The sequence below is a fragment of the Triticum aestivum genome, chromosome 7A, assembly GCF_018294505.1.
Source record: "Triticum aestivum cultivar Chinese Spring chromosome 7A, IWGSC CS RefSeq v2.1, whole genome shotgun sequence".
Lineage (NCBI taxonomy): Eukaryota > Viridiplantae > Streptophyta > Magnoliopsida > Poales > Poaceae > Triticum > Triticum aestivum.
The window spans coordinates 95,123,475-95,145,264 of record NC_057812.1 but is presented as its reverse complement, the minus strand read 5'-3'; the positions used below and the strand labels follow the sequence as shown (position 1 = coordinate 95,145,264).

General features: G+C 49.9%; 4 protein-coding genes across 4 annotated transcripts; all 4 read right to left on the bottom strand.

Moving 5' to 3' along the window:
* Nucleotides 1-4,464: 4,464 nt before the first annotated feature.
* LOC123147484 (uncharacterized) lies at nt 4,465-5,836 on the bottom strand. Its single transcript, XM_044566743.1, has 2 exons — nt 5,629-5,836; nt 4,465-5,540 (listed from the first exon to the last, which is right to left on the bottom strand). Exons 1-2 carry the CDS (start codon nt 5,710-5,712, stop codon nt 4,479-4,481), a joined length of 1,146 nt encoding a protein of 381 aa, XP_044422678.1. The 5' UTR covers nt 5,713-5,836; the 3' UTR covers nt 4,465-4,478.
* Nucleotides 5,837-7,375: 1,539 nt separating this feature from the next.
* On the bottom strand, nt 7,376-8,240 carry LOC123147470 (uncharacterized). The gene is made up of 2 exons (XM_044566722.1): nt 8,119-8,240; nt 7,376-8,021 (listed from the first exon to the last, which is right to left on the bottom strand). Exons 1-2 carry the CDS (start codon nt 8,147-8,149, stop codon nt 7,687-7,689), a joined length of 366 nt encoding a protein of 121 aa, XP_044422657.1. The 5' UTR covers nt 8,150-8,240; the 3' UTR covers nt 7,376-7,686.
* Nucleotides 8,241-10,360: 2,120 nt separating this feature from the next.
* Nucleotides 10,361-11,175, bottom strand: LOC123154138 (uncharacterized). Its single transcript, XM_044572932.1, has 2 exons — nt 10,931-11,175; nt 10,361-10,846 (listed from the first exon to the last, which is right to left on the bottom strand). The coding sequence occupies exons 1-2, from the start codon at nt 11,123-11,125 to the stop codon at nt 10,601-10,603; spliced, it is 441 nt and encodes a 146-aa protein (XP_044428867.1). The 5' UTR covers nt 11,126-11,175; the 3' UTR covers nt 10,361-10,600.
* A 7,719-nt stretch (nt 11,176-18,894) lies between these two features.
* LOC123154325 (replication protein A 32 kDa subunit B) lies at nt 18,895-20,642 on the bottom strand. Its single transcript, XM_044573083.1, has 9 exons — nt 20,493-20,642; nt 20,297-20,410; nt 20,133-20,230; nt 19,986-20,027; nt 19,797-19,874; nt 19,556-19,718; nt 19,392-19,468; nt 19,222-19,290; nt 18,895-19,077 (listed from the first exon to the last, which is right to left on the bottom strand). Exons 1-9 carry the CDS (start codon nt 20,607-20,609, stop codon nt 18,996-18,998), a joined length of 840 nt encoding a protein of 279 aa, XP_044429018.1. The 5' UTR covers nt 20,610-20,642; the 3' UTR covers nt 18,895-18,995.
* Between the last annotated feature and the right edge of the window lie 1,148 nt (nt 20,643-21,790).

The following is a 21,790-nucleotide window of genomic DNA, read 5'->3' as shown; positions in this document are numbered from 1 at the left end:
TCCAGCGGTCCAATGAATGCTCCATCATGGCAACGGTGATATCCCGGTGATCCGACGATGCTCCATCATAGCACCGATGATGCTCCCTTGCAGCACCGTCAATGTTCCGGCGGTCCGACGATTGCTCCATTGCAGCGCCGGTGATGCTCCAACGGCTCGATGATGCTCCGTTGCAGCTCCGCCGATGTTTTGAAGGCCCAACGATGCTCCATTGTAGCACCGATAATGCTCCCTTGCAGCGCCGTCGATGTTCTGGCGGTCCGACGAATGCTCCATCACGGCACCGACGATATCCCTGCAATCCAACGATGCTCCATCATAGCACCGGTGATGCTCCCTTGCAGCACCGTCGATGTTCCGGCGGTCTGACGTATGCACCATCATGGCACTGGCGATGTCCGGACTACCCGACGATGCTCCATCATAGCACCGATGATGGTCCCTCTGAGCGTCATCGATGATCCCGCAGTCCGACGAATGTTCCATCACGGCATCGAGGATGTCCCGGCGACCTGACGATGCTCCATCGGAGTGCCTATGATGCTCCATTGCAGTGCCGGTGATGTTCCGGCGGTCCGACAAATGCTTCATCGCAACACCGGTGATACTTTATTGCAGTGCTTCGTTGCAGCACGATGCGACATCCCAACACTGGCGGACACGACAATGCTTCATCAGAGCACCGGCGCCTTGGCAATGCTTCATTGCAACACTGACGGATGTTGTGATGGAGCTCTTGGTGGCGACGACGGATGCTGCGACACACTAAATGGCAGCGACAGCACGCGGCGGCACTGGCGGATGCTGCGATGCAGCGCGTGGCAGCGACCGTGGAGGTTGGGACGCAACACGTGGCGGCGACGGCGGATGCTGCAACGGGGCTGCTGGACGGGATGGGAGGCAGTCGTCGCAGCCCATACACTTGCAGCAGCGCTCATGGCGGAGAATGCCAGTAATATGTTAGAGAAGAAAATGAGGACCCCGATTTGTACGAAAGGAAAGAGATGACGAGGGGCTCACATGCTCGCGTCAAAAAAAGATAAGGTTCGGGGACTGGCCGGCCCATGGGAAAACGTGGCCTGTTTTAGAGGCCGGTGAAGCCATGCGCGTGAGAAGCGAGTACCGCATGATCGACTTCATCGGATGGCTCGGGACGAGCCTTAAACCATGCAAAGATCAGTCGGTTTAAAGAAAGAGTTTTCCGGAAGGTAACTCTCTGTTCCTCAGCCACCCGATCTTTCTGACATTTTCATGCTATATGGATTGGGAGGGGGAAAGGATGTGCTTGGATTATGCTGGCGAAGACGACTCTGGTGCCATTATATTGTTTGTGGTGCAACGTGCAAGGTGGATATCCTTCATCCGGCACCAAGCATGGTGTTCATATCGCCACTGTCCGGATTAAGACTGAAAAAACACTCAGCGAGAAAATTAGGAAACCGGTGGGAATTGACTCGTTGGACTGTGTCACACGTTTCGTTGAGCATGAGAAAGGAACATTCAGTACCAGAAGCTGCTTTGCAGTTGGCTCTTTCTGATATTTGCACCAATATCCCTCAAAATGACAAATGGATCACGAGCATTTCAGCACATGCACTGCTCATTCTTAAAGTTCATGATTAAGTTTTTGGTGCAGCTCACAATTCAAGGTATTTCATCATGAAATTTTACACACATATACATTACATTGTTGTATACACGTATATTGTTTCTAGAATTTTTTGAAACTGAAAAGTTAGACTTTTCAAAATTTTGACCTCCATGAAGCTCGGCCTCCAAAATGCCTTTCTATCCCACCTCACTTCCCAATGCTCCTTGGATATGCACGTATTTTGGAAGCTGAAGGAGAGTATCAGACTTCAACTGACACAGACGACAGTCTTGTTACTTCTATGCATTTAATTCTGTTTTGGTGGTAAAACTTGTCTGAGTTGTTTGTACTCTTCATCTAACGATTTTTTGATCAGACGCCCCCCTCAAATGGCCCTCAAAGGCCTGAGTTGACCGGCACCCTTTATATCCAGCCTAAATATGGGGCGGATATAGGGCTACTCGGGCATGCCCATCATGTTGAAACTGGCCCACCCGCCCCCACATAAATTCCCCCCCCCCCCCCCCCCCATTCGTTCGTCGGACCAAATCCTAGCCACTTCACTCCACTTCCCTCCGCCACCCAAACTCATCTCCGGCGACTTCCGGCCATCTCCGGCATGGCGGACAATGGATTCGAGTCCTTCACCTTCAGATCCGTCTACCCCAAGCTCATCCCATGCGGCCCCGAGGAGGAGATGTCCATCCGGCTTGCGCTCCGCCGTGCCCGGGAGGAGTCCCATGCACAGCTGCGCTTGGACTCCTTTCGTCGGGAATCCATTGCGTCCGCCCAAATGGCGCATGGATTCGGCGCTCGGCCAGCCATAGCTGCCTCGCTGGAGGCTATGCGGTCTGTCTGGTGTCCGAATGCGCTGGTGGATGTGCAACCCCTCCGTTGGCGCGCCGAGCATCAGGACGCACCATGGGCTTTGTCCGACAAGGCCATGGCACGGCGTGCCCACCATGCACGGCACAGGGTGCGGGAGGTGGCGTTATCTCTCACGGCGGTGGATGTCGACGAGGCTGAGTCGCATTCTCTAGCGCCCCGTATGGTGCATCACTCCGGACGCAGCAACCACATCATGATGGACGTCCGCCGCTCGTCTCAACACGGATCCGTCATCGATAATGACGTCCACCAGCACCGTTCGGGTTCTGGGTTCCGACGAGGAAGAGTAGGGCATGGGAGGCGGCGGCGCCTTGAGTCCCATGAGCCGACTTGTGTCCCGTGCCCTACTCTACCTTGCCGGCGACCGGACCAACACTCCGAGGAGCAGAACCGAACGAAGCTCCGCTCAAAGATTGCTGAATTGCATGTAATAATATGGATTTGAGGTATCCGTATGTGAAATGCATTTTTTAAGACGTGACTGATCACTATCCGTAGACGCTCCCGGACGCGTTCGTGGGCATTTGAGAGATCGGATTTGCCAAGTCAGGATGCTCTTATGGTACACATCTTTCACATTCACAGATGGAGCCAAACTTGTGCGGACACATGCTAGGGCGGTTAGTAATGGGGCACTGGAGCATGCTCTCTCTCTCTCTCTCTCTCTCTCTATATATATATATATATATATATATATATATATATAGGCAAAATTGTGCCTACCATAGCTTGCTAGGGACATAGCTATCATAGCCACACAATGCATGCGCCGTGATCCGTGCTGACCATGTGAGGGTTAAACTAAAGAGGTGTTTGTGGTGTGTTTTGCAGCCCATGTGTCAGAGAAAAGCTATGCAACTGTCAGCATGCAGCGGTCCATGCTGCTGTACGTGAGTACAAGGAGGGGACAAGGCTCCATGTGCAATGACGCCAACAACATCTTTGGAACCTGAAGCCAAAACGGAGAAAGCTGGGGACGTTTCAGAATTTTCTGCATGTGGAGCACATGTGGTCTCGTCCATTTTTCTGAAGTTTCTGAACAGTACAAGTGCCATCCATTCTTCAGAGCAACTTCAGGTGCTTCACTGCTAGTTTACTTAACAAATTGCAGATTTTCTTTTCACTTTATTAGTTGCGTTTGTGGTGCTACGCCTAATCATGCGAGCTGCCGCGTTTTGACCAGTCATTGCAAGTTGTGGTTGCAGCAGCGAAATGGCAATGGACAGAGATACGGCAACGAGCACTCAGTCTGAAGTTGCCGGTTTTCTGCAGTTTCTGCACTGCACAAGCACGTTTATGTGAACAGAAGTAATACGGACACCGGTGCGCGTGGAGTACTAGCTAGCTATAAGTTACTGTATTAGCTAGGTAAGTTCATGTACCAGCTAGTTTAGCTAGTCAAACTTCCTGTATTCGCACAAAGACACTACGACCGTCACTCTTTGTCAAAGCGACCGGGGGGAGCTATTTGTCTGAACCCTGGAATCTAAATGCAGTCAGTCTCAAAATACCAATCTGTCTTTTGTCAGAGTTATGCTCTTTATTGGATCTCCAAAGTTACAATCTCCAAAGTTCTGAACCATCATGTTTTTCCAAGCTGGAGACAAGTGCATAGACGAGGTGGAAAGATATGCATAATATTTTTTTCCCTTGCTCTTGCGCCATCCAATCTGGACACAGGTGACTACCTGTTTCCAGAACGACGCCCTTCAAACAAGACCTAGATGAATTCTGATGGGCCATCACAGTAGACACAAATATGTTTTAGGCATTTAACTTCGGAGAACTAAGTGCAAGCAATACAAAGTATTTGGTCATAAAAGCCGGTCATGCATAATACAACAATGGCAAGCATACAAATATTCAAGCACAGTCGCGGTGGATAAAACAAGAGATCTCATAAAACAACAACTCAGTTCGGCACCCAATACCATGGTCTGATGCTGATCAAAGAACTAGAAGAAAGATGTAAAGCAAGGCAGTTGTGTCCAGTTTGTATCTAGTCTCCGCGACGAGGTCGTTTGAATTGGGGGAGCACAATGCAGGTCCTGGAGTTGTGCTTTCCGATCCCACATTTTTTGCATCGACGAGTTTGGGCCGGCTTTGGACCGGCATCGTGATCAGGGCAAGAAGATTTGTAGTGTCCTTTCTCGCCACAGACGCTGCATCTGCGTGGTGGAGCGGGAGGCTTCATCTTTGGTGTTCGATCAATGGCATTAGCCGACGAAGACGCCCCATTGTGGCGGAGACCATGATGCTGCGTTGTTCCTCGAGAAAACCATGGTGCAGCGGCAGTCTTACTGACACACACATCTGAAGCTTCAGTTTTAGACTGCCTTTTGTTGGGCCTCATCGGCTGCGCCCTACGAACACACGAACCTGACGGTGCGGGGTCCGGATGTTCAGGCTCGCTGTCTTCGCTGCTATCGCCGCGCTCAGGCATCTGCATACATTCACATTCCTCGGTATGGTGTTCTTCAGAACCGCACACGGCGTAGGTCGCCGCTGGCTTCTTCCCTATATGCTCTAGCACCGATTTCATCCTCTGAGATTTTGGACGACCACGAGAGGGCCTTCTCTGTGGCGGCAAAGGCGCATCGACCGGATCAGACGCAAGGTCAGGGGGCATTCTCTGCGGTGACAAAGGGACGTCGACCGGTTCAGACATGAGATCAGGGGGCGCAGCTTCACCGGCATATGCCCCTGAGTTCGGAATTTCTTCAGAAAGGGTAGCAGGAGACGTGCACCTCAAAGTTTCAGACCCGCACAAGCCAGCTGATTTGTTTTCTGCTTCTTCCTCAGCCATGGCATTCAGTTCTTTCTCCAGGGCTAGCAGTCGCTGCACGGCGTGGTTGAAGAGCGGGACGCTCATATTGCCAAGCTTGACAACTTGCAGAGCGCGCACATATAGAATGTTGTGCCTAAACGTCTTAGACACCCCCAGGTCCGAGTCCTTCTGATAACATTTTAAGTGATCAGGAAGAACATCACGGGCATCCCTACTCCACCTTTTCAAAATGTAATGACTAGGGATTCGGCACACACCAACGTGCACCATCACCTGAAATGGGGAGAGCAATTGGATCAAATCTCTCGTGTACTAAGGGTGGATCAAATGTGATTGGAAATGTTTATGGTAACAAAAATACCTTCAGAGCATGCCGACAAAGGATACCCATGTGCTCAAACATGGCACATTCGCAACTGTAGGTATCGCTCTCGCGGTCAACCATGATCTCATAGCTAACCTTACACCAGTGAGCACGGCGACTCGAGTCCACGTGCTCCACGACAACATGTCCATCTAATTGCGGCCCTTGAACGAGGTAATTACCGGACTCGAACAACTCAGCGGAGAACAACTTGAACAAGGAGCGCGTGTAAACCTTAGACGCGTGACGCTCGATAGGAAAGTTTGTATGGAGGACCTTACCATCCTGTAAGAAACCATGGGAACCACAAGTCATTAAGCAGATTCCAAACAATGAACCACTAGGGGGGCGGAGAGTTTACGATGAAAAATTTATTTACCTTCTTTGTGTGTGCCATCTCAAAGTCTTCATCCTCGCACCGCTGTGCTATGAGCTTGTTATACTGCAGCACAAAACGGTTGAGAGGTGCTGAAAGCGAAACATAGCTTTTCAGCACATTATTCATGCACTCATTACGTTGCGTGCTACACATCTTGGCGCGGAAGTTCGAGCTGAGGTAGGGTTTGGCCCATTTGTCACGGCAATCATATATATGTGCCATGTACCTGTTGCCAGCAAGTCCATAGGTGTCCATCAGATAAGCCCATCCACGGTCGAACTCATCGACAGTCATCATCTCATTCGTGAGACGATTAAAGTCAATTCGGAATGGGGTCCCTTTCTTATATAATGCCCCAAGATTCTCCTTTATACTTTTCATAACGTGCCATTTGCACAAACGGTGGACTGTAGAGGGCATTGTATGAGTGATAGCAACTTCCATCTTCCGGCATTGATCTGATAATTCACAGAACCTGTGAGTATCGTCTGCCTTATATACAGACAAACATGACACCAAGTTGCCTGGTACCTGTGAGTATCATCTGCGGCGTCTTTCCGCCGTTGGCTTCAACAAAGGTAGAAAATGCCCACTTGAATGAGTCTTCTGTTTCTTCTCTGAGAATAACACACCCGAACAGCGCAGATTGGTAGTGATTGTTCACTCCAACGAAAAGACCCACAGGCATCTCATACAGATTACTCTTATAAGTGGTGTCGAAGGTCAGCACGTCACCAAACAGATGATAGTCAGCTCGGCTCTTCGAGTGACACCAAAGAATGCCATGCACACGCCTCTCTGAGTCGACCTTCACCGCGTAAAAAAAATCAGGGTTTTGCGCTTGCATCTTACTGAATATATCGAGCGTCTTCGTGATGTCGTCGAGGCTTGAATCATGTGCGAGGGTTGCGCATAGATTCTTCAGACAACGCTTGCCGAAGGGAACCTCTTCGTGACGCCCGTGTATATCGGACATCACGCCATAAACCTTGTTCACAGGGATGTTGTTAGACCGCATATGCTTGATCAGTTCTTTGATGGACGAGTCAATGGTATTGTGGCACTTCCACACCTTCTTCTCTCTGGCAGTGTCTGCAAGCTCGTGGTTATGGGTCAGGACGACTGTGGAGAAGTACCATCCATCATCTGCAGTCCTCTTTAGCCTGGCCATAGCCTTGCATTTTGTCCTAGCAGATTTTGTGTTCTCCTCCTTGTTGGATCCCTGCGTTGGATGTAACACACTAATAAGCTCTATCGTGCGCAGAACGAAAGCAAAAGAATGCATAAAAAAAATGGAATCTTGTGTATGATCCAAGAGTTTTTCCCACCTCGCACGAGCAGAGGAATTCCTGCATTGTTTTGTAGCATGCGGGCTTCGTGGTATACTTGTTTCCCCGCTTGATCCCGAACCCAACTTTTCAAGAATAGGCGTTGTAAAACTCGTGCGCCTCTTGCTCTGACGAGAAGACCATACCCACGGCCGGCTCGAAGACGACAGGCGAGCCTCTCTCCGCGGCGAGGCTAAAGGCGCGCTGGATTGAGTTGGTCCGACCTCCCTCCTCCATTGTCGATCGGCTGCAGGAGCTGCCGTTGCGGTTTCTGAGAAAAGATCAAGTAGGTATGAAATAACAATATATGGGAAGCCAGAATTTGGATCACAAGTGATGGGCGCCACATCATCTCTGACGGCGCGCGTATCCCTCGGTGGCGACGGAGGTAGGGGGCGACGACTCGTGGTCGACGTTGGTCTGAGACCGCGGCGAGGGCATGCCGGCCGTGCCGCTGTCCGTGCGAGCGGGCTGAGGTGCAGGAATAGCCCCTCCATTGCAATCGATCACCGTATCTTCAGACGCTACGGTAAACATGAGAGGCTCGCCCCCCGCGCCGGCCCCCATGAAGTGGACGCGACGCGCGCCTTCCGGCAGGATCACGTCGCGCGCGCGTAATGAACCGGCGAGCTGGCTTCCCTCGGAGGTACCCACGGTCGATGGTGGCGGCGTTGCCGAGAACACTACAGCCGGAGTGGCAGATGCTAAGATACCAGATGCGAGGATCCTAACCAGCAAAAACACTAGGGAATATAGAATGGAAGATCAACTACTACTTACCTCCGGCTGTAGCATCATGCGGGCTATCCATTCCAGCCGCCACTACCGAGCACGGCGATGGAGACGAGCTTCAACTGGGCTGCGTCTTTTCGCAGATCCCCGTTCAGCAATCGGTGTTGTAGATGCCAAACGAGGACGCACAAAAATGGTTAGCGATACCACGGCTTTTTAGTTTTCACAGACACCCACCGAAAGCGGCATGCCGGGGACCCCGACCACGAAGTGCTTTTTTTGTCTCCATAATATGGGATTCGTTTACAAAAATATATCGTACAAATCGTGGGCATTACGTTCTGAGTATCGTTTTTGCATAGACGTGGTCGTACGTGGTAAACTGGTAATACGGGCATCTCACGACACAGACTCCCACGATCTGGCCACACTAAAAAAAAAGAAGTTCGATCTGGCCTACCGAGGCGCGGCATGCAGGCCAATGGGTCGGATTGCGTTTAGTTAACCACAAAAAATAACACGTTAGAAACCACACGCACCAGTTGGTAAGATCCAGAAATGTTACTTGTTTTTTGATCGGCCGATTGCTTTTGCTCCGCTCCGGAAAAGTAGGATCGCACGAGGCGATCTATGGAGCCGACGAGGGTTCCCTTGCATGCCGCTTGTTCCCTCTCTCTCTCCGTTGGCCGCGGGGGGAGGGGGAACCTAGGGTCTGTTCGCTTGGTGGGTGTGTGTGGTAGGGTTAGGGTTGAGGAAGACGTTGCCGAGGCCGTTGCGGTGGTGTCGTGTCGGAATAAGTTTCTCCGGGCTCCGTTCGCGGTCAGGCGAGGCTTTTGCCTTCGTCTAGGAGCCAGCGGGGTGGGGGATCCTCGGATCTCGTCGAGGTCGCGGGCTATGGTGGATGGATGTCCATTGGCACTGGCCGTTTGGGTTCTCAGATGGGCGATGGATGCAGGGAGACGAAGATCCTTCTTCTTTCTTGTCGGTATGATTTGCTGCTGCTGTTCTTCTCCTTCCTCTGCACCGATGCTGGTGGGAGATCCTGCTTTGTCCGGGCGGTTAGCCCAGCCGCGGTGCTGGATCGGTCGGATGACTCGAGTTCTCTTCCTTTTGGAAGGGACACTTTTCGCGGTACTCAAAGCCAAAGATGGCGACGGCTGTTTCAGGGGTGTTGGATTGATACCCATGCCCTCTCAGCGCTGGTGTCAAAAAAGGAGGAAGTAGCGTGACGGCAATTGTACCGTGGTCGAAGATGATGACCTGCTTGCAGATCCTTCTGCTGCAGGGGTCTTCTCTTAAGATTCAGGGATGATGACACGGGGCTCCGGAGATCTTTTTGTGTTATGCTTGTCTTAGGGCATGTCCAATGCAAAGCGCTTGGACAGGCGCTTAAAATATATAAGTAAATAATATTTTAATCTGATGGCTTTGTTAGCGCCTCCCATTCCAACGCCAAGGACGATCTAATGGGCGCCTGTGCTGATTTTTCCTTCTACCGGTACATTGAATCTTCCACAGGCGCCCGGCGACTCACTAGGCATCGATGCCAGATAAAATCCCAGGATCGACCGGGATATGACGGTAACGGCTGGGGAATCTATCCTGGCGTCCGCGGCTAGCGCCCGCGTTGGAGATGCTCTTAGGGTACTCTAGATGTTCATGATCCTTTATGTTTAGGTTTCAGTGTGTTTGTAAGGGTCAACTACTTTGTACTATTTTGTAATTTGAATGAAAAAATTCTAAAAAAAAGATTGGTAAGATGCAGGAACGAAACGGTGATACAAATGCCATGGACACACTCGACAGAATTAACAACGACCGATACATGTGGCTTGGATAAACCGACGAAGCCACGACCCAGACACAACTGGACTTCAACACCGATGGGTTACACACGAGCGCCGCGAGCGAGTTGATCAAAAAGACAAGACCCGCCCATGTAGCTAGCCAGACCACGATGGCCGCACCCGTCACCATCTTGCTCCTCATGGCACGCGTCGCGTTCTTGCGTGCGGCAAGTCTCTCGACGACATGAGCTTACACAGCGAATACAGTATGTGTTTTTTTTGTGTGGCAACGGACCTCACGGTCACGTCATACACTGCGCGCCCACAGTTTGCCGAAAAATGCTCGCACGCTCCGAAAGTATAACTGAGAGCTTGCCAAGATGAATACGGTGATCACGAGCTGTCGGTTGTCCATCAGAGGCCGCAGCACCACAGAACGCGCAAGTCAGCGCTTACACCTTGTACAGTCTGATGACACGCAGCAGAGCTACCGCGCTTTTGACCGAGATACCATGGAAAACAACTTGATGATTATTTATACTAACAGCATAATGGAACAGCCGGCACACTCCAGTCTTAATGGACACGATTTGCACCATACAACACTCACACAGAGTCTAATACAAGTTTCACTCTCATTAGTAACGCACCCACCACGACACAGCTTCCAGATACATTTTTTTGGGTGTTTTCACAGCCTTGATTACTCGCCTTAGGACCTACATAACTTATGACCATCGACATCAAGCAGACGGTACACCAGACCAAGCCGAGACGCAGATGAAGAACAGAATTACCATCAGTAGAATCGCAACGAGCCGCGAGCTGAAGCTCTGTCGGCGCCTTGCTTTGCACAGGGCTTGATCCAGAGACATGTGCAACAGTGCGTTCTCGCCCTCCATGCGAACGATCTTGCTTCGCAGATCGAGGAGTAGCTGTCTAAGGTAGGGGCTAGCCCTCGGGTCAAACCAGCGCCAGAACCCGCATCCCTGCTGCCATACTACACAATATTATCATATCAAGAACACGCACAGAAGATAAAGTCATGGCTATAAGAGTTAGATCTCACTTACTGTCGCCCGTGAACAGCACAGGTACCTCCGGCCGGGATTGGCGTCGGTCCAAGAGGTCAGGAGCGGTGCCTTTCGGCCGCAGTAGCAGTTAATGGAAGGCTCGTAGTCCATGGGGTGCACACGGTACGGGATGGGAGATGTACCTCCGCTCCGGAAACGAGAAGAGGCAGAGCTGCCATGGCTACCGGATGACATTGTGAGCAGTGAGATGACCTGCGCGCTCTCTGGAGAGCCTGTGCTGTGGCTTTGTGTGTGGAGTGGACGAGTCCATGAAAAAGTCTTGCAGCCTTTTTATAACCAGTGGGGTATCAATCCATGTCGTCACAACTCACAAGATTGCCCAGAAAAAGATTTTCTTTTGAGCGTTTTCGTCCCCTCTAGCGCGCGACAGGCAGCCATCCGCGCCAAGCGTACACATTACCGTTGCGGCGAATGCGCGCGGCAACGTTTTGCGTGAACAATGGCATTTAAGCCCAGTCGATTCCATTTTTTGGGGCCGTAAAAGTCGTGTGAATAACCGATTTATCACACACTCGAAACCGAGGAAATACCTCGTGAAGAACCGGAACCGGTTGATGCTGGGAGTGGATCCGACAAGACCAATGGCGGAACCGATGGATTTATAGGATAGGGGGACTGGTAATCGCGGATCGGGAACCGCCGAATATCGATGATGGGCCCGTCAGAGTTAACTTTGAAGCACGGGCACCCTTTTCGTTCGTGGAACCGATATCGGTTACGGAGGACGCGAACCGCATTATCACACACTCGGAACACACGAGGCAAACTATCTCAGGTGGAATCGACGAGACAAGCGACGGAGCCGACTGATTTTTGAGGGGAGGGGACTAGTAACCGCGTCACGGAAACGCCGAGAATCAATGATGGGGCCGTCGAAGTTAACTTCGAAGCAGGGGCACCCTTTTGTTCGTGGAACCGATATCAGTTACCAAGGACACTAACCACTTTATCACACAATCAATGATGGAACCAATATCGGTTACGGAGGACGTGAACCGCCTTATCACACACTCGGAACCAACGAGGCAAACCATCTCAGGTGGAAACCGACGATATCAACCATGGAGACGGTGGATTTAAGGGGGAGGAGGGCCGGTAACCTCGGTACGGGACCCGCCGAAAATCAGTGATGGGTCCGTCGAAGTTAACCTCGATGCACGGCCACCGTTTGTTCGTGGAACCGATATCGGTTACGGAGGACGCCAACCGCCTTATCACACACTCGGAACCGACCAGGCAAACCATCTCAGGTGGAACCGAAGATATCAACCGTGGAGCCGGTGGATTTAGGGGGGAGGAGGGCCGGTAACCTTGGTACGGGAACCGCCAAAAATAAGTGATGGGTCCATCAAAGTTATCCTCGATGCACGTGCACCCGTTCGTTCGTGGAACCGATAGGTTACGGAGGACGCGAACCGCCTTATCACACACTCGGAACCGATGAGGCAAACCATCTCAGGTGGAACTGACGATATCAACCATGGAGTCGATGGATTTAGGGGGGAGGAGGCCCGGTAACCCCGGTACAGGACTCGCCAAAAATCAGTGATGGGTCCATCGAAGTTAACCTCGATGCACGGCCACCCGTTTGTTCGTGAAACTGATATCGGTTACGGAGGATGCCAACCGCCTTATCACACACTCGGAACCGACCAGGCAAACCATCTCAGGTGGAACCGAAGATATCAACCGTGGAGCCGGTGGATTTAAGGGGGAGGAGGGCTGGTAACCTCGGTACGGGACCCGCCAAAAATGAGTGATGGGTCCATCGAAGTTAACCTCGATGCACGTGCATCCATTCGTTCGTGGAACCGATCGGTTATGGAGGACGCGAACCGCCTTATCACACACTCGGAACCGACGAGGCAAACCATCTCAGGTGGAACTGACGATATCAACCATGGAGCCGATGGATTTAGGGGGGAGGAGGGCCGGTAACCTTGGTACGGGACCCGCCAAAAATCCGTGATGGGTCCGTCCAAGTTAACCTCGATGCACGGTCACCCGTTTGTCTGTGGAACCGATATCGGTTACGGAGGACGCCACCCGCCTTATCACACACTCGGAACCGACCAGGCAAACCATCTCAGGTGGAACCGAAGATATCAACCGTGGAGCCGCTGGATTTAGGGGGGGAGGAGGGCCGGAACCTCGGTACGGGAACCGCCAAAAATAAGTGATGGGTCCGTCGAAGTTAACCGCGATGCATGTGCGCCCGTTCGTTCGTGGAGCCGATCGGTTACGGAGGACGCGAACCGCCTTATCACACTCGGAACCGACGAGGCAAACCATCTCAGGTGGAACTGACGACATCAACCATGGAGCCGATGGATTTAGGGGGGAGGAGGACCGGTTACCCTAGTACGGGACCCGCCAAAAATCAGTGATGGGTCCGTCGAAGTTAATCTCGATGCATGGCACCTGTTTGTTGGTGGAACCGATATCGGTTACGGAGGACGCCTACCGCCTTATCACACACTCGGAACCGAGAAGGCAAACCATCTTAGGTGGAACTGAAGATATCAACCGTGGAGCCGGTGGATTTATGGGGGAGGAGGGCCGGTAACGTCGGTACGGGAACCGCCAAAAATAAGTGATGGGTCCGTCGAAGTTAACCTCGATGCACGTGCACCCGTTCGTTCGTGGAACCAGTCGGTTACGGAGGACGCGAACCGCCTAATCACACACTCGGAACCGACGAGGGCAAACCATCTCAGGTGGAACTGACGATATCAACTGTGGAGCCGATGGATTTAGGGGGGAGGAGGGCCGGTAACCCTGGTATGGGACCCGCCAAAAATTAGTGATGGGTCCGTCGAAGTTAACCTCGATGCACGTGCACCCATTCGTTTGTGGAACCGATCGGTTACGAAGGACGCGAACCGCCTAATCACACACTCGGAACCGACAAGGGCAAACCATCTCAGGTGGAGCTGACGATATCAAAATGGAGCCGATGGATTTAGGGTGAAGGAGGGCCGGTAACCCTGGTAAGGGACCCGCCAAAAATCAGTGATGGGTCCGTCGAAGTTAACCTCGATGCACGGCCACCCGTTTGTTTGTGAAACCGATATCGGTTACGGAGGACGCCAACCGCCTTATCACACACTCGGAACCGACCAGGCAAACCATCTCAGGTGGAACCGAAGATATCAACCGTGGAGCCGGTGGATTTAGGGGGGAGGAGGGCCGGTAACCTCGGTACGGGAACCGCCAAAAATAAGTGATGGGTCCGTCGAGGTTAACCTCGATGCACGTGCACTCGTTCGTTCGTGGAACCGATCGGTTACGGACTTGAGTAGTTGAGAGAACTTCTGGTCTCATTTGGTTTAGTAAGCCTGGAACCATTATGTTGCTGTGGTTTTTAGTTTTCTTGAACTCAGTTCTGTACTGCTGGTTTGCTTCATTCTAATATAATGGGGCAGGGGGGGAACCCCTTTCATTCAATTTTTTTTCTTATTGACTTTGGTTGGCCTGACAGGGGGATGGACTATGGCGTTGGCCCATCCAGGCACCGGCGCTTGAATGAAGACCATCATGACATCTCGTCTGACAATGGTGAGGGGGTTCGCATCCCGTCCATGGTCGCGCATAGCTCATCTGAATCCGGCTCGGATGACAACAGAAAGGGGAAAAGGAAAAAGCCCATGGTTGGGTCAAGGTGCAGCGTTCTGAAACTGTATGATTTGATATCCAAACTGAATCCTGAGAAGAGGAAATTAGTGCATGAGATAGGATTTGGAGGGCTACTTGATATACCGAAGCTTACAAGGACTGACAGAGAGTTTTTGCTGTGGGTGTATAGCAAAGTTGATGAGGAAGCTAGCTCCATTATTGTAGGCCTACGCCGCGACACGCCGTTCTATGATGAAGATGTGGCCACAGTCATGGGGATACCGTGCGGAGGAGCATCAGTGATGACGCCGGGGTCAATCGTGTCGGACGAGGTTGTGCAAACCATCAGGATGGCACTCAGCCTTTCAGAGAATGAACACAACCCAACCTCTGTAGCAAAGGTGGTGCTCATGGAGCATGGCCGTCCTATGACTGTGGCTGAGAGCAAGGCCTTCAAGATGGCTTTCGTAATTTGTGCGGTGTCGTATGTGCTGGCTCCCAATTTGAAGAATGAGTACTTCACGACAGACTACTGGGGAGCTATATATGAGCCAGATTTGATAAATATATTTAACTGGGCCGGGTACGTGCGTGCTGATGTGCTAAGATCAGCATCAAGGGTGAAATCTGAGCTGTTCTCAGGGATATCGAAGCCGAACATTTCTGGGTGTCTTCCTTTTCTGCAGGTCAGTAGGGGGCGTGGGGTTGGGGGTGGGGAGTCCTTTCGACAATCCTAACTCTGACCTGAATGTCCTTCATCCTAACTCTGATATTCATGTCAAATGGCAGGTGTTCTACATCGACAATCTAGACACTTCAAGTGGTGGCATTCCCAACATTCCTCATGATGTATTCCCAAGGGTGAAGGCGTACACGAGCACTGACATCAACAAAATTATACTAGCTGACTCATACACTAAAAAGGGATCTCCTAATCATGTGTATGGGAAGCTGCTGGTAAGACATGTGCTAGATATTGGTGTCACGTTGATATATTAGGTCCACAAAAGATTAATGTCTGAACACGCATACTGACTCCAGCTTGTTTGATATGTTTTTCTGAAGCCTCGAGCTCCTACTTCCGTGTGTTATCAGCGGAATCCATCGAAAAGGAGAAACATCGATGCAGGCGCCGGAAGAATCCATGCACGGAATGGACGCGCAAACTGCAGCCCCCGTCAAACGAATGACATTGTAAGTCTACGACGCATAACTATCACCATTTTGTTTATTGACGCTGCGCATCCTAGGGGTTGTGGGTATACTTTCTGTGCGTTGCTATACTGAACATACAAACATGTGATGCAGCTGAGAGCTCTGTGCATTTAGAAAGTGAGTCAATTCATGCAGAACTGTGAGGAAATTTTGGCGGCATCGGACAGGGAGATGAATGCGGAGAACAACAGGCATTTGAACGAATGGGCACAGATCCGCACAGGGATGAGACATCGCTTATGCCTCGAAGCTCAGAAATCAAGGGAAGACATCTCCCGTGTGTTTGCGACGGCAGACCAACACACAAATGCATCAAAAAGGGACATCATAAACATTGATGATGATGACACAGGTATAGAAAGTTCACCCGGTCCGACCCCCGAACGTGTTAAATTTTCATATTTACGTTTCAGTATTTTCGTTCACTGACGACAAATCTTTTTTCATATGTTTCAGATAAGCAAAACGCAGCATCTCCATGTATGATAAGCCCCGCCCCAAGGATGTCACATGGTGCTCGAGGAGCATCGCCGCTTCAGCTATCACCAAATGGTTCGGAAGCGACGCCAAAAAGGATAAAGAAGACATCTCACAGAAAAAGAATGAGAAACTGGAGGCTGTGGAGGATGACAGCGACTCTGAGAGAGGGTGGACGCCTCTTGGAAAGCTCGTAGAGGAGGCCGAAAGAGATATTGGGGCCGGATGTAGCACCACCGCCGCGCAGCCAATCACACACATAGAGGAGATAGATGCATCTGACTGAAGAGAATTGGTCATCTCACAGGCTCTTGAGGACAGCTACCCAGTGCACTGTGAACAGCAAGGGCCAATGGATGCCGAGGGGGGACGAAACTTGCATATTACCAAGGTGGACGCACATGACGTTTTCAACGTCTGCCCGTCATTTGACCTTGAAAAAGACGCCCCGCCGCAGGTCATGTCAGTCCATACACAAAACAGGACATTGCCACCAATGAGGGACCGGCTAAACCAAGCGTACAATGGCGTGCAACATGAGATGGACACACACAATGATATCGATGGTTGCCCATCGTTTGACCTTCGCATAGACAACCCGCCACAGCACAACACAATCAATGTTCCGGGCAGGCCAGTATCACCAAGGGGGGACAGACAAAACCAAACGAATCATGTCGTGCGGCGTGGTCCTTTACTAGCGGAGTTCACAGCAGCCATCGGAGCGGAAGGTGTTAATTTTCAGCACAATTTTTTTCCATATTGTGTTGACTGTGATTATCCTCGTACTAATTATGCTAATCCTTTCTTATCGTCGAACAGATCAGCTGGCTTGTGCAGAGACACCGATGGCACCTATTAGGGTTGCGCCACCGATCAGCGTCCCAAGATCAGGCCAAGCACGCCTGATCCCAATTGCGAGCACTCCCTCTTTGTCGCCAGTAACCAGGACCAAAAATATAATGATCGCAGAGCTTGATATCCGCGAGGAGCTTGCTATGTCTACAGTTAATCTAAACGTGACATTGACCGAGACAAGCTCTCGGTCGGCGCCGAGACCAAAGAGGAAGGTCGTTCCAGGTCCATTGGCCAGTTCCCCTTTCGTCATGGAGTACAAACTACCAGAACGCGCGTCGGCAGATATATGCCATCTGTATTTGAAATTTATGAGCTTGGCAGGGGAGATAGTTAAAAAGTATGATCCACATGGATCAGAAGCCCTTTTTATTGCTTTTATGTTAAATTTTTAGGGAAAGCATTTAATTTAGGTATTATGCTTTTTTTCTTTTTGCAGCAATTGGATCATCTCTGCCTTGCCAAGCTACATTGAATTTACCGCGATCGAAATACAGAAAGAGCTGGTGGTCGATGGAGTAGTCAGCTTCGAGATGATGAACATATTCATGAGAAGGTTTCAGCAGCTTGACGTTGACTTTGCAGCAAAGTATGGAGAGTCTTGCTGGCGTCATTTCCTGGAACCTGATTTTGTGGTAAGGGTTGTTCCTTTTTGAAGTGTCGTGCCTTCGTATCAGGCAATCAATTAGTAATGATAGATACGGGGCTCTCTGACATTTCTGTATCCGATTTTATGTGTGCAGAATCATGTGTTCAGGGATGGGGGGTACGTCGATGAGGATTATATAAGAGATCTTTTTGTGGGCGACCAGTTGGCGCACGCTGTTCATCTATGCACAATGGTACATGTCTTCAGATTTTCCATTGGCGATTATAAGCATTCTACTTGAAGACGAGGGATGATCTATATATTGTAACATGGTTTGTTTCCCTGTTTTAGTTTGTTCTGCCCATCCATCACAACCACTCCTGGGCGACATACTTCTTCGACTTCCAGAGAAGGCGAACTACAATATTGGACCCGATGATGAGCAATGGCGACAAGCCAATGGATGAGCTACAAGGGGAGCATGGCCGATTGGCAGACGAGCTTTTGGCTGCCATAATCAAATGCATTGATGCTTACCTCGACGGCTGGAAGCCAAAGACAGCAGGCTGGTACAACTGGTTCCCTAGGAATGTCACAGGACCTTGGGTATGCAAGAGGTAAGATGACAATACTTGTTTACAGAATACTCTGTTCACTGAGATTACCGGATGACAACATATGTCATTTTGTGTATTAATTAGGGAATCGAGCGGGATATTCGCTTTGCACTTTGCAAGGCAATGGATGGGGACTAAAATGCAACGCGAATTGTCTTCGGTGAGTAAGGAATTGGAGAGGTGATAATAATAAAGGTGTAGGGGGGTTAACACATGTTTACTCGGTATTTCTGCAGATCGGTGGCGACATTGACAATACAAGGATGATCCTGCTGTTTGAAGTTCTTGGTATGAAGGACAACCCCATCCAACTGCCGAAGCCTTTCGATCGGTGCCAAAAAGAGTAGAGTTTCAGTACTTTTCATGAACATCGGCTAGTTTTTTGTACTGAATTTATTCAACACCTGTATGGATGTTGACCTCACCACCTTAGTTACTAGTGTTTTTGACGGCATTCAAGCACTCAGACTTAACCCTCGTGTGAACTAAAAGAGGCTGGCGAGTGAACTTGATGTGTATCTTTTCTATCTAAACTAAATTAAGCCGTCGAAGCATAGTCCATTTGTAGGGTCATGCCTGATGTATTAATAGAAAGACAAGGTATTCGGGCAATGCCTTCTTGAACTGGTTCAAACCGACGATTCAGAATGACAGCATTGTACAACTTAATGACATACTATTCAGCACAAGATTTGAAGTGGTCATCGTCAATTGTCTGGAACACGCATCCGAGATCAGCAAGCTTGTCGAGCGTCGATCTGTATCGATAAGAATGCACGGTTGTTGTCATTTGCCAAGTGATTTTAGAAGTATCAATAAGAATGCACACAACTACTATTGTTTTGTCAGCTAGGCAGTGTGATAAAATTAGCACACAATATAACATGCCGGACTAAACTCACCTTGCTTCTGATTCTGGTATACCAAGATGTTCCACCACCAGGTTCACACTAACTCCATGCTCGAGTGCGCTGATAAATAGCCATTGCAAAAAAATAAAAAAAATTCAGAACACTGAAAATGTCTGTTTCTTATGTGATTTAACACGTGCCGTTTTGTGATGATTTCATACCCGATCCCCGGCTGGTCCAGAAATCCCATTATCATATCAGTGAGATTTTCTTCCTCGGCCTTCACACTCAAACGACGCTGGCATGGATCACAAAAAAGAATGGTGAGCAACCTGCTACTCTGGACTCTACACACACTACACGATTTGATCTGATTTTAATCAACCTCTGGGACACGGCGTGCAGTGCTAGCCAGTGGTGCGGATGCGGCAAATGGGATGAGAGCAAGAGAGTGCACGACGCGTTTAGCATGGTCGCTTCGCATCATCAGATGAACATAGATGCAGTCCAGGAAATGATGAGTGATATCGTTGAAATTTGTCACCACACTGAAGCGGGGTTAATAATCACGAACACATGGTTTCAATATGATAGCACTACCATAACAACTTACAAGTCATGCTAACCTCAATGAATAGGCTGCAACTACGGGCACGCCGAGCTCGGCACGCAAGCGACCGGTTAATTTGACGTACACACCATCACTTTTGGTTTGATAGAAAGGCACGAACAATGACATCCACAAACTTAATCAATCTGCATGTTTTTGGATCCATAGAGAATTAACCCACAATCACACTCGCTGTTTTGGTTACCTGATGCTCGCTGAACACATGACATCGATGCCGTTCTCGAACCTGAAAAGAGGCAGATATGTTGGTCAGGCTAACAAAGTGCTAGACATGGGTGAACTGGGTGGGGGCGGGGGAGGGGGACAAGCTGTTCTTGATGTACACACTCACCAGACGCGTGCCTTGACGCAACCCGTCTCGTCGGCCAGGGTGAAGAAGACGGAGTTATCAGACACTTGCTTATTCACCATTTTTCCTAGCAGCCTGACCTGCAATTAGCGAAAGAGTTAGACATATGTCTAGTTACCTTTGGTGATATAGGATTCAATACTCACCGTAGTCACCTCCACGCCCGTTGCAGTGAGAAAGTTCGACGCGTCAATGATCCCTGTGCCCATGTCTTTTATCTGCTTCGCGGTGCATGGAATCAAGGTGTCCGGCGGTGCGTCCTTAGCGGAGAAGTGGCGTCAAAACACAAGAGCTTAATGTACGTCGGCCGGAGCGCCGGGGAGGGCATGGATGAAAGCTTACCTTCCACCTCGTAATGCCGCCTCCGTTGCCATCCGGGATCCATTCAGCCCGGAGGAGGGGATCAACACTGGCGCCGTGCGCGCTCGGCACCATGAAGCCTGAAGGATCCCGGCTCATACTTCCGTACGCGCGGAACTAGTATGATGGCTGCACCGCTCGACAGGGGAGGTCGTGAGAGCATATTATACGAACAAAGTTTACAGATGGCTTTTAATTGCGTCGCCGGACGAGTCAACTAACACTCGCACAGGCCTGTAGGCACGCGTCTTAAGTGCTCGCTCACCAGCCTAAATGGGCATGCATTACTACGGCAGGTCGTGAAACTGTGTACATGCATTCAAAGACCAACCCAATCTCATGAAACTGAAGCCACAGCAGGACTGATACGTACAGGCGTGTGACAAGTACAGCTCCATTACACACACGTACGACTTTTTCAAACCAACAAGACTATATCACATGAGCCGTATGATGGCAGACCACATGTGTTGCGCAACATGCGAGCGACGTGGATGTGCTGCACGCGAGAAGACACTCATGTGTACGTATACATAGTGTAGCAGCTAGCAGGTTCAACACGTCACTCACATAGGTTCCTTTCGGGCATATGCATGGACCCGTCACGGATTTCAGACCGAACCTGCGCCCGTCTCGTGGTGGGCGTCACGTGCGAGAAAAACGGGACGTAACGGCGCGCCGTACACATAACAACCTGCACGAAGTGTTGCCTAGTAGTTGGAACCTGATATACACAATGCTACTGGTGGCCACCCTTTCGTACGCACGCGCCCAGACAGGCTTTTCGTCAGCCAATTAGGCATAAAGTAGCCAGAACCGGCCTGCCAACAAAGCTAAATCTCAAAGCACATGGGCTTCAAACAGTACTACAGCACACAGGTAGTACGAATCACAAAGCACAGCCAACGGTACTGATAGCTATTTCTAGGGCAAGCTATGATAGAAAATCCTCTTCCTATATATATATATATATATATATATATATATATATATATATATATATATATATATATATATATATATATCGGGTCGCGCTATTCGTCACCCTAGATGAGGAATAGTTATTCTTCACCCTCTCTCTATTTTTACGTCAATGCATCGTATTTTTAGGTTTCGTAAATTTTGTCCTATTTCATACGTAAAAAGAGAATGTAAAAAAATATACTCGCCGTAAAAAATATTTTATGTTATGTAAAGTTACGAACGTAAAAACATACATAAAAATGCAATATTTTCGGTCTTATAACCTATTTTTTTGTTTTCTTATACCAAATTTTATG

What these genes read in the sequence shown, in the direction of transcription:
- LOC123147484 (XM_044566743.1), bottom strand. Translation starts at nt 5,712, where the DNA reads ATGGTTGACCGCGAGAGCGATACCTACAGTTGCGAATGTGCCATGTTT. An exon ending in TTTGTCGGCATGCTCTGAAG is followed by an intron (nt 5,541 to 5,628) that starts GTATTTTTGTTA and finishes TCCCCATTTCAG; the next exon opens with GTGATGGTGCACGTTGGTGT.
- LOC123147470 (XM_044566722.1), bottom strand. Translation starts at nt 8,149, where the DNA reads ATGGATAGCCCGCATGATGCTACAGCCGGAG. An exon ending in GCATGATGCTACAGCCGGAG is followed by an intron (nt 8,022 to 8,118) that starts GTAAGTAGTAGT and finishes CTCCGGCTGTAG; the next exon opens with TGTTCTCGGCAACGCCGCCA.
- LOC123154138 (XM_044572932.1), bottom strand. Translation starts at nt 11,125, where the DNA reads ATGTCATCCGGTAGCCATGGCAGCTCTGCCTCTTCTCGTTTCCGGAGC. An exon ending in TGTGCTGTTCACGGGCGACA is followed by an intron (nt 10,847 to 10,930) that starts GTAAGTGAGATC and finishes GTATGGCAGCAG; the next exon opens with GGATGCGGGTTCTGGCGCTG.
- LOC123154325 (XM_044573083.1), bottom strand. Translation starts at nt 20,609, where the DNA reads ATGAGCCGGGATCCTTCAGGCTTCATGGTGCCGAGCGCGCACGGCGCC. An exon ending in CGGGCGTGGAGGTGACTACG is followed by an intron (nt 20,231 to 20,296) that starts GTGAGTATTGAA and finishes CGCTAATTGCAG; the next exon opens with GTCAGGCTGCTAGGAAAAAT. An exon ending in CTGCACGCCGTGTCCCAGAG is followed by an intron (nt 19,469 to 19,555) that starts GTTGATTAAAAT and finishes GATCCATGCCAG; the next exon opens with CGTCGTTTGAGTGTGAAGGC.